Consider the following 12098-nt stretch of genomic DNA (forward strand, 5'->3'; position numbering starts at 1 on the left):
ACTACAAGTATATGGACTAACGAACAAATTTAAAGAATTCTATAATTATTCATCAAATATCACGGTTTGAATACATAATATTCTTGAAGTTAAACTTCAGAACCATCTTCAAATCAAATCACATGAATATGTTGATAACATAATGAATAAAATCCGAAGCCTCACTCGACACCCAACCCTATAAGAGTTTCCAACCCCAGAGATCCCATGCAAGAAGTGAAGATATTATGAGAAATGCTAGAGTTTGCCATATATTTAATGGGAGAGAGCTGCTTGTGAGATTCCTATTCTTTATGGAAAACGCCGTTATCCAGTGCACCTGGGTGGGGATGAGATCGAACTCTTTCCGCAGCCTTCGCCCCAAGTCCTTCATGTGCCCTGCCCCGTAAATGATCGCAATCTTCTTGTTGCCTCCATCAATGGCTCTCCGTAGCGCCCTTGTTGCAGCTCTGTTCCTCTCGCCGATCATCACAGATGTGTCTTCCACATCAGCTGTTATCTGTGCAACACTATAAACAGAGGGACTTATATGCATAAACTTGTTAATTATAACTAGTGTTCAATTAGGAAAACTTACTCTTTTGCCAGCCCCTTTGCTAGTAAAAATCTCATTGATGCACCGAAATCGCGCCTGGACCTCCACGGACCAAGATCTTCCCGGGGCAGAGCTTCTCTCGACTTACGTTTCGTATCTCTGAAAAATGTGGAGATGTTTTCACCCCTTTCATTCTGAGTGAGTTAGATAAAAGGATACAAAACACTTCATGAATACTGAAAGACAACAAACAAGTATTTTGCTGAAACAATATCGATCTTGATAGAAAAATGTATGCAATACAATTTAACTGAGGACAATTATACCTGAAGCGATACAAAAGTTTCCTTGTCAAGATCAGCATGATACCAATTATCTGCCTGGTAGTCAAGACAATCTAATTGAAAGTCAAGCGTAAAAAACTTGGCCAGTAGTCGTTGTAAGACAGATCCCCCCGAAGTTGGAGTCCATAAGACAGATCCCCCGAAGTCGTTGTAAAAAACACGGCTCCTACTGTTTTTTAGGCTCCTACTGGTCATTAGGCACCTTCTGCTAACAACCAACTCATAAAGAACACAATCATATCCCTCGAGTTCTTTCTGTAGGGTTGCATAGTACCTACAAAAACATTTATAGCATGCTTGGTATGATGGAATGGAATGTCAATATCCTTGGATTTCCTTTGCATTTTCATCCATCTCGTTCATTCCATCACACCAAGCAAATGAATAGAATAAAAGTAGGAATCACATTCCATTCCATCATACCAAGAAGCCCCTTAGTCTAGAGTTTCTTATGCACACAACAATGAGAAACAAATTCAACTGTGCATATCTGATTTCACTCATTCATCCCTTTCATACATCATATTTAAATCCCCAATTTCAGAATTAGATTGCATAAACACGGCCAGAAATTATATAATACACTTGCTCATATTTGACAATTGAGTTGAAAATTTTCAATTCTGAAACTTGAGCACTGAAAATTTAATTGAAATTCAAAAATACTTACTCCTTCTCAGCAATATGAATCGTGGAGACCAAATCAACCTATAGAGCAAAAAAAAAAAAAAATAGCTATGAATAAAAGGCGCGATTGATTGATTGGGGGTAAAGAAAAAAGAAATTATACTCGGAGTAAGGGTTGAAAAATGGAGAAGGGGAACTTCTTGCGGTAGGTGAGAATAGCGGTTTGCAATTGGCCGTGGCTATCCCTCTTAAACCGGATGCCTTCGGCGAAGGAGTTATCCTCGATGCGGAGGCGTCTGCGGAAGTCGGAAGTGGAAGTAGATTGGAAAGAAGATGTTAATTTTGGGGAAATGGAGGGCCGATGGGAGGGCCTTCCCCATCGGCCTCCATCGTCCCACCTTAGGGCCATCCGTCGGCTCCATCCCCTCTCTCCAAAAAGGCCGATCCAAATGCGGCGTCGATCGGCCCTCCATTGTAGTATGATCCTCATTTTTTTTTTCTTTTTGCTAAAACAGAATGAGAGAGAAGAAGAAGAAGAAAGGGTTTTAATAGGTCTTGTTTAATTAATAGGTTGAGGAAGAATAGGTCTTGTAACTTGGAGATAAATTAAAATTTATTTCATGTATTATAATATTTTTATATTTAATTTAATTAAATTAATAACATACTCTAAATGTAAAAGTGCTGCAAATTTAAAAGCAAAATAAATGATGACGTGCAATTAATTGGAAATGGGAGGACCCTTCCATTGCTACAAGGAGCTGGGTTCGAATCCCACTACTGGCATCTGGGAGCTTCCATTTCTCAGGCACAAGTGTGAGGCCTTGAGAGATGTCCTCCTATCAGGACAGTGGGTTGAAGGCCTCCCCTCTAACGGGCCACTGTGTACCCTGATTGTACCCCCTCACAAACTGTCGGGACGGAGTGTGGGGGCGGCTGGGGTGACCGCATCACCTTTTTGCTACAAGATTGGCCCTCGAAAAAAGAAGGGCTCTTTCATTGCTAATGCTCTAATAGCCACAAAGCTATGGAACATCTCTCTTGGTCGGGATAGAGAGGTTGTGTTGTGTGGGAAGAGATTCATTATAACTTTCATTTCATTTATTGTTGTTTTTTTTTCTTTGATTACAATAGTTAGAGTACCGTGTGTATATGGTTCGAGAATTTTATCCCTATATTTCTTAGAGTTCTTAGAGAGGGACGAACTGTAACATCCTTAACTCAAACATGCATAATATTTATTGTTCAAACAAAATAAAATAGTCTGCTACTAAATTTTGTTTACTAATGATGTAATTTTATAGGATACGATTATATGGAGAATCTAATTATCTTATCTGTAGGTTATCATGCTGAGTAAAATAAATACTTCATATTAGGTATATTTTTAGAAAAAGAAAATTGTAAACTAGTAGTATAAAAATAGTATAGATGTTTCATGTTCCAACATGCCACGTTAAAAAGTGTAATAATTAAAGATATACGCTCCAACATTCAAAAGGGCTATATGTTAATTCAACCAATTAAAGTATTTTTTTTTTTATATAGTTTATCATTTGAATTTTTATATGGTCATAATTTTGAAGTTTTGAATATTATGAATTATGATTCATTATTTTGTTAAAAGTGTGAATTACATTATTTTTAGTAGAGAAATATGAAGAGTTATTTTAATCATATTTTCGAAAATGTTAACACTTGATATAGTGCCTTCATGAGACATGCCCCTTGCACTAGTCTTCAATCGTAGATAGTCTCTTCATGAGACATGCCCCTTGCCATTGTTATTATAAACCCCGGGAATCTATATGGGAATGTTTTCAAATATGACCACTTGAAGAAGATTGCACAAACGGCAAGAAAGATGGGGATATTAGTGATTGCAAATGAAGTTTACTGCCATCTCACTTTTGGAAGCAATCCATTTACACCAATGGGGGTGTTTGCATCAATTGTTCCCATTATTACACTTGGATCATTGTCAAAGAAATGGATTGTGCCTGGTTGGAGAATTGGTTGGCTTGTCATAAATGACCTACATGGCATTCTCACTAACCATGGGGTAATTTTCTTATAAATCGCCTAAACCCTTTTTTGATACTAATAGCTTTAATCAATCTTCATGACATTTTAAATAGTTGCAAGACTAATTAAATTTTCTTAATTGCAGATTGTTGACACCATCAAAGGTTTTTTTAACATCTCGTCTGACCCAGTGACCTTTATATAGGTTAATTCCTCAATTACATATTGATTTCGTTGTGATGTTGCTTGTTATTTTTGCTCGAGTATTTTATTTAATAAAAAGCATATCGGTTAACAATCGATTAATTTGTGTTTATGTGAATAATGCCGGTGGCGCTTCCCGAGATTCTATTGAAGACTCCAACTGAATTCTATGATAAGATCGTGAATCTATTTAGAGAATGCGCAGAAAAATGCTACAAACTTACTAATGAAATCCCGGGCATAAGTGGTCCCATCAAACCTCAAGGATGCATGTTTCTTATGGTAATAATCAAATGCCCATAAATTAATTATTTTTGCAAATTTTAAATTAAATAATTGGCATGATGATAATGAGATTTTGATTTGCATGATCAGATTAAACTCGATTTGTCAAAGCTGGAAGGGATTAAAGATGATTTGGACTTCTGCTACAAACTGGCTAAGGAGGAATCAGTTGTTCTTGTCCCAGGTGAATTTTTGTGCCAAAATCTATATATAAATGAAAATAAGGAAGTTGACTTTTTTTTAAAAATTTTATTCATAATTTTTTGACAAGAATAATTTGTTGGTGGGTGAAGGTGTTGGATTAGGGCTGAAGAACTGGATGAGAGTGACATTTGCTGTGGAGGAATCGTGCATTGACGAAGCCTTTCGAAGAATGAGAGCTTTTTGCGAAGACATGCTAAGAGACATACAAAAATATCATATTATGTTGAATCACCTGTCTTTGATTTTGTTTATGTTTAGTCATAACACATTTAGGATATTGATTTAGTGTTATTTTGTAAAATATATACTATGTATGTTTACCTAGTGTTTAGTTGGAAATAGATTATTAGAAATTCTTGTAAGTATTATTTAATGATATGTATCGCAAAATAAATATTATTATGAATGCAATCTCATATTCTTATCCATCATTTATTTGTGACATGGACCTAATTAGTTTCTGGTTTTTAAGGATTCGAAGAACTGTGTTTGGTAGTTAGACTTAGGGTTTGTGATGGTTTACATAGGAAGACTTGTTGGCTCCTTATAGAACTAAACCATTACGTCCTAAATCTTTTACTCATTCACTTGTTTTCTTAATTACCGATTCACTGGTAATATTTTTAGTTCTATACATATCTAACTTTGTGTTACATTTCAGATTAAATCTTGTAGATATTATTTGTTGTATTACTTGTCAATCTACTTTATTTGTATCCGTTTAGTAAGGGTTGATCTTTTCACATTCATGGGAAAAATTATTAGTAAAGTGAATCCTTTATGGGCTTAGAAGTTAGAAATAAGGATTCAGATTTCAGAAAATAAATAATTATCATTGGAGATGATTTTTTTTTCTTTTTCATAATCGGAGTTATTTTTCAAATATCAAGGTTAAAGAAAAACTACACTTCAAAACTTAGTTGTTTTTTTTTTTTTTGAAAAAAAAAGTGATTTCAAGATAGACTTCAGAACTTTTGCATCCAGTCAAGAAAGACTCTCTACAAATAGCGACGAATTTAACAACTAAACAAGACCTTAACGGATTGACTAATTTATTAATTATGATCTTATGGATAAAATCATTCATTAATAATCATTTTCTCCCCTTATGGAAGTAATAGTACTATTTGACTAATGATAGAACATTTTGACTCGTTAAACATATGATATGATTGCACCTATGCTATTTTTATAATATTCAAAACGTGTTAAATAAAGTGAAATAGTCCTACATACTAAAATAAAAAGCCATATATGTACAACATAGACACCTAGGGCTAGGTATGAATATTCTCATAAGATACCTTAAACAAAGGCGAATCATGAGCTACAAATTTAATCATGAGCTCAGTATTTATTAATGAAGAAACGGAATTTTGTAATCATAACCACAAATTATATGCAAGAACGTGTATATTCTAAAACGTAGTACCTTCCAACTACTATTCTATTTATAATATCTAAACGTGAATATAGTAGTTTTTAACCTAAATGATTTAGAGAAGGGAGATACTAAATGATCTCAAGTTTAGCACATTTTTATGATTCTTTATAACCTAATTATAAACCGGAGGATTAATCATGCATGCATTTGAATGATGGATGATCAGTTATCTTTTCTAATGGACACAACCCTATCTAAGTATATTATATCCTATCCATAATATGTATGTAGTAAGTACTGTTTAAATAAATTAAAAGAGCTACACATACTAAAAGAGTCATACACAACACAGAGACTTAGAGTTAGGTATGAATATTCTAAGAAGCTACCTCAATATTTCTAAGCACTGTCATAAATAACAATTAACAACTACACTATACAACACATTTTTTTACTTTAAACAACGTGACCAGCTACCAATTTTATACTATATATGTGCAAAAATTATAGGAGTACTATAGATGTATATCTTTGAGTAGTTCAAACGAATAAATAATTAATATACTAGTCTCAATCATTAGTTTAAATTACTAATTCACTAATCATTCATCACTACTCGGCCTGCTGCACTATTGCCATACTAACAACTGATTGGTTCATTTTTTTGACCACAGCAGAAAATTTTAAAAATAAAATAAAAGGTGGTGTGAGGGATTAATTATATGTAAAAGGGCATGAGTTTATCATTTCAAATACAAGTATATAACTGATCTCTCTGCGAAATTTCTCTTTACTTATTTTTAAAACGAAAGTGAATGAATCACGCGCCTCAAGCAACTATAAAAGAGCAAATTAACCTCATTAATTTCATCAAAACTCAAACACAACTGCAAATTAAACTTGCTACTTAATTCCATACCTAAAATCATTCTCCATATCTCTAAATTTACATCGATGGCCGAATCACAGTGGCGATTCGGAGGAAACTCGAAAGTGATCGGAGCGGGAGCGATGACGCTGAGAGGGGTGATGGAAGGAGTTATGAAAAATTTAGATGAAAATAATGGAAAAAGCGTTATTCATCTAAGCCAAGGCGATCCCTCCGCCTTCCCTTCCTTCCGCACTTCTGCTTTTGTTGAGGAGGCCGTCTCCAATGCTCTCCGCTCCGCCAACTTCAACGGCTACTCCTCCACCGCCGGTCTCCCCACCGCCCGCAGGTATATATATATATATATATATATATATATACAAAAATAGTTTACATGAAAACTTACATGCATGCATAATTGTGGTTTAATTTATTGTATAGTAATTAACGAGCAAAATCTCTATGAATTTTGGCAGTGCTGTAGCAGAGTATCTCTCAAAAGACCTTCCCTACAACGTAAAAGGTGATGATGTTTTCCTAACCAATGGATGCACCCAAGCATTGGAAGCCGCTCTAACCGCCCTTGCCCGCTCGGGGGCAAACATTTTGCTTCCCCGGCCGGGCTACCCTGACTACGAGGCTAGGGCAGCCTTTGCGGGGCTTGAGGTCCGCCACTTTGACCTGGTCCCTGAGAACGACTGGGAAGTCGATCTGGCGGCAGTTGAAGCCTTGGGAGATGAAAACACGGTTGCCATTGTTATTATAAACCCGGGAAATCCATGTGGGAATGTTTTCAAATATGACCACTTGAAGAAGATTGCACAAACGGCAAGAAAGATGGGGATATTAGTGATTGCAGATGAAGTTTACTGCCATCTCACTTTTGGAAGCAATCCATTTACACCAATGGGGGTGTTTGCATCAATTGTTCCCATTATTACACTTGGATCATTGTCAAAGAAATGGATTGTGCCTGGTTGGAGAATTGGTTGGCTTGTCATAAATGACCTACATGGCATTCTCACTAACCATGGGGTAATTTTCTTATATATCTCCCAAACCCTTTTTTGTTACTAATATTATAGCTATAATCAATCTTCTTGACATTTTAAATAGTTACAAGACTAATTAAATTTTCTTAATTGCAGATTGTTGACACCATCAAGGGTTTTTTTAACATCTCGTCTGACCCAGTGACTTTTATACAGGTTAATTCCTCTATTACATATTGATTTCGTTGTCTTTTATTATTGTTTCTTTCCTCAATTGCTTGTGATGTTGCTCATTATTTTTGGCTCGAGTATTTTATTTCATAAAAAAACATATCGGTTAAACAATACATTAATTTGTGTTTATGTGAATAATGCAGGCGGCGCTTCCCGAAATTCTATTGAAGACTCCAACAGAATTCTATGACAAGATTGTGAATCTGTTTAGAGAATCCGCAGAAAAATGCTACAAACTTACTAATGAAATCACGGCATAAGTTGTCCCATCAAACCTCAAGGATGCATGTTTCTTATGGTAATAATCAAATACCTATGAAATTAAATTTTGCATCTGTTTAAAATTAAAAAAATTTAAATATTTGCATGACGATATATAATGTTATTTTAATTTGCATTATCAGATCAAACTTGATATGTCGAAGCTGGAAGGGATTAAAGATGATTTGGACTTCTGCTGCAAACTGGCTAAGGAGGAATCAGTTGTTCTTGTCCCAGGTGAATCTTTATGCCAAAATCTATAAATAAAAGAAATTAAGAAAGTTGTTTTTTTTTTTAATTAAATTAATTCATAATTTTTTGACAAGAATAATTTGTTGGTGGGTGTAGGTGTTGGATTAGGGCTGAAGAACTGGATGAGAGTGACATTTGTTGTGGAGGAATCATACATCGATGAAGCTTTTCGAAGAATGAGAGCTTTTTGTGAAAGACATGCTAAGATACATACAAAAGTATCATATTATGTTGAATCACCTGTCTTTGAATTTGTTTATGTTTAGTCATAATACGTTTAGAAGACTGATTCAGTGTTAATTTGAAAAATACGTAGTGTGTAGTTGGAATTAGATTATTAGAAATTCTTGTAGTATCATTTAATGATATGTACCGGAAAATAAATACTCCGTATACTTAAGAATGCATTCTTTATTCCATGAATGAAATTCTTGTATCATTTTTTTTTCGAATAAACTTATCAAACAAATACAGAATTGGAGTTATTTTTCAAATATCAAGGTTAAAGAAAAACTACACTTCAAAGCTTAGTTGATTTTTTTGAAAAATGGATATCAAGATAGACTTCAATACTTTTGCATCCAGTCAAAGGAAGACTCTCTACAAATAGTGACGAATTTATAATCATTTTCTCCCCTTATGGAAGTAATAGTACTATTTGACTAATGATAGAATATTTTCACTTGTTAATTAAACATACGACATGATTGCACCTTCAAACTTATTCGATGCTATTTTTATAATATTCGAAACGTGTTAAATAATTCAAAATAGTCATACATATATACTTAAATAAGCCATATACGTACAACATAGAAACCTAGGGCTCAGTATGAATATTCTCAGAAGATACCCTAAACAAAGGTGAATCATGAGCTAAAAATTAAGTCTTCTCGTTTGATAAGTTAGTAATGTCTAGATATAGATACTTATATGACTATTTCTAAGTGTTTGATATCATAGTTAACCTATTATGTCAGCCCGTGGTTTTCTCTATAGCCCATCCGAGCCCGCAAAATTTTTCTTAAAATACAAAGATATGTATCTCACAAATTTGGTCGGATAGCATTTCTACCTCATTTATTATGATTTATTAATACAAAATCTAGATAATTTCTTGTCTACCAAACAACAACGAAAAAACCTTCATCCGAGCTTATCTTGACACGAAGCCCGCATTTCTTATCTTATTTAGCAAAACGGTTATACTATATGTATATGTATATGCGTGAAAGACTTTGAGTAATTCAAATGAATAATGTCAAAACTTACTAGTATAATATACCATCCATTATTAGTTTAAACATTTCATGCAATACACCTGCAAATGTTATGAGTCATACATACTACTCCTACTATATTATACTCCCTCCGTCCCAGAAAGATTGTCCCATTTCCTTTTTCACACTCGTTTTGCAAAAATAATAATAAATAGTTAAACTAGAGAGAGAGTAAAGTAAAAGAGAGAATAACGTAGAGAATAGTCTTACCTATATTATTCTTTCTCTTATTTTACTCTCTTTCAACTTTACCTATTTATTATTATTTTTGCAAAACGAGTGTAAAAAATAAACTGGGACAATCTTTCTGGGACGGAGGGAGTATACAACTACTGATTGGTATTTTTTGAACCACAACCGAATTTTATTTTATTTTTAAATAAAAGGTGGTGGTATTAATTTTATGTGAAACTGAAAAGGCTCGAGTTTATATATCATTTCCATTGAAACTGCTATATATATAAGTCTGATGAGAAATGAAGGTATAATTTTTAGTGCAGTATATAAATTGGTCTGATTACAGTCAATTAAGAAACACTCTCTCCAAATACTCACGAATTTAATAACCAAACAAGACCATATTAAAATCATGCTTAGTAGTAGTATTTATTAACGAAGAAACTGAATTTGTAACAACGTGTATATTCTAAAACCTATACTACCTTCCAAATACTACTATATATTGATCTTTTTATAATATCCGAGACGTGAATATGTAGATCTTATCAAATTTTAATATCTAAACTCTTCACATGCTTATATCATGACCTTTTAATAATAAGTTTTTGAGTTCAAGATAAATACTTTTAACCTAATTATTAATTTAACAAATCTGTTGACATGATTTAAAGAAGGGAGATACTAAATGATCTCAACTTTAGCATTTTTTTATGATTGTTTATAACCTAATTATAAATAGGAGAACAAAATAATTTAAACGAGTCGTTGACGTGATTTGAACAAGGCCCGTTAAAATTTAAACGATCCCAAGTTCGCATCTTTTTGAAATTTTTGTCTCAATTTTGATTTATAATAACAAACTTAAGCCATAACCTACTATTAACCCTAATAATTACTTAGAATATAGTGGTTTTACTATATTTCACAAACCATAAGTGTTTTGATTTCCTTTACCTACAACCATGTGCATTTGGATGGCCTCTTGGCCAGTTTAGTTCGTAGTTTAATTTCATGTTCGTAGTTTAATTTAACTCACCTTAAAGCGTTGCAGTATAGCCAAAAACCTTCCAAAATGTCTAAGCATATGGTTGAAAAGCCTTCTTCCTCGTGGATCCATCTTTACTTCCTTATACTAACTAATAGTGTGTGGATTAAGATTTTAAAGCGAGAATTATGTGCTCAATGACGAATCTTTGTTTAGGGGTTTTAAACTGACCAGTTATCCATCATTCAAATGCATGCATGATCAATTCGATCTCGCCCGCTCTATGTGACTAATTTAATTAAAGATAAAATATATTTTTACTTATTCTTGTATCTTGATATTATCTTAGCACTATCTAATAGCTTAAATCTTATCCATAATATGTAAGTACTGTTTAAATAAATTAAAATTGCTATACATACTAAAAAGAAATACAAAACATAGAGACTCCAGGTATGAATATTCTAAGAAGCTACCTCAATATTACTAAGCACTGTCATTATTAACAATTAACAACTACACTATACAACACATTTTTTTACTTTAAACAACGTGAGGGCGCTATCAGTATTATTGTTGGAATAAAAATAATTAAACTTGATTTTTTTAGTAGAATTATCTAGATAGGATAAATATCTAGATATTATGTTGAATTATTAGAATGGGATTAAGAAAATATCTATATATTTTAGTAGAAATATCTAGATATTTAAGGAGAATAGAGTAGATAATATAGAATTCTCTAGAATTAAGTAGGAGAATATCTAGATATTTTTAGTAGAATTCCCTAGAATAAATAGATTTTTATGTAGAAAAATATCTAGTAGAGAATTCTAGAATAGGAGATGTATGCCTATAAATATGTGAGAGTTGTACCATTTTGGAGAAGTGGATGAAGTTGAAGTTTGAGAAATAAAGTGTTCTTACTTTTCCCACATCACCAACATCTCCTAAATTACTTCCTACATATTCCACACATCCTCCTCTCAAATATTTCCTCCAAACTAAATTACTCCTCCAACATATATCCTATATATTTCTAATAATTATATATGCAAAATCTGTATAGATGTAGAACTTAGAGTGGTTCAAACTAATAATTTTAAAAATAATTAGTATACTAGTCTCCATCATTAGTTTATACTACTAATTCACTAATCATTCATCACTACTTGGCCTGCTGCACTATTGCCATACGTACTAACTACTGATTGGTTCATTTTTTGGACCACAAGAGAGAATTGAAATAAAAAATAAAAACAAAAGGTGGTGGGATTAATTATATGTAAAAGGGCACGAGTTTATCATTTCATGTAGAATAACTGATCTCTCTGCGAAATTTCTCTTCAAAATTTTAAAAGAGGCCGTTAATTAATCACGCGCCTCATGAAACTATAAAAGGGCAAATTGACCTCAGTAATTTCATCAAATCTCAAAC

At 33.1% G+C, this 12098-nt stretch overlaps 1 protein-coding gene and 2 pseudogenes across 3 annotated transcripts; 2 read left to right on the plus strand and 1 right to left on the minus strand.

Moving 5' to 3' along the window:
- Positions 1-17: 17 nt before the first annotated feature.
- LOC125187375 lies at positions 18-2040 on the minus strand. 3 transcript variants are annotated; one of them, XM_048083957.1, is made up of 5 exons: positions 1670-2036; positions 1550-1587; positions 862-1084; positions 578-729; positions 18-509 (listed from the first exon to the last, which is right to left on the minus strand). In XM_048083957.1, the coding sequence occupies exons 1-5, from the start codon at positions 1994-1996 to the stop codon at positions 179-181; spliced, it is 1071 nt and encodes a 356-aa protein (XP_047939914.1). In that variant the 5' UTR covers positions 1997-2036; the 3' UTR covers positions 18-178. The 3 variants fall into 3 exon arrangements, with proteins under 3 accessions (XP_047939914.1, XP_047939913.1, XP_047939915.1); XM_048083956.1 differs by having other exon boundaries at positions 862-1153; XM_048083958.1 differs by having other exon boundaries at positions 359-499; positions 862-1153; positions 1670-2040.
- A 1234-nt stretch (positions 2041-3274) lies between these two features.
- Positions 3275-4774, plus strand: LOC125188217 (annotated as a pseudogene).
- A 1720-nt stretch (positions 4775-6494) lies between these two features.
- Positions 6495-8709, plus strand: LOC125187374 (annotated as a pseudogene).
- The last annotated feature ends 3389 nt before the right edge of the window (positions 8710-12098 follow it).

This window comes from Salvia hispanica, chromosome 5 (genome assembly GCF_023119035.1).
Source record: "Salvia hispanica cultivar TCC Black 2014 chromosome 5, UniMelb_Shisp_WGS_1.0, whole genome shotgun sequence".
NCBI classification, from domain to species: Eukaryota; Viridiplantae; Streptophyta; class Magnoliopsida; order Lamiales; family Lamiaceae; genus Salvia; species Salvia hispanica.

What these genes read in the sequence shown, in the direction of transcription:
- LOC125187375 (XM_048083956.1), bottom strand. Translation starts at nt 1,996, where the DNA reads ATGAGGATCATACTACAATGGAGGGCCGATCGACGCCGCATTTGGATC. An exon ending in ATTCATATTGCTGAGAAGGA is followed by an intron (nt 1,154 to 1,549) that starts GTAAGTATTTTT and finishes ATGTTTTTGTAG; the next exon opens with GTACTATGCAACCCTACAGA. An exon ending in AAACTTTTGTATCGCTTCAG is followed by an intron (nt 730 to 861) that starts GTATAATTGTCC and finishes TAACTCACTCAG; the next exon opens with AATGAAAGGGGTGAAAACAT.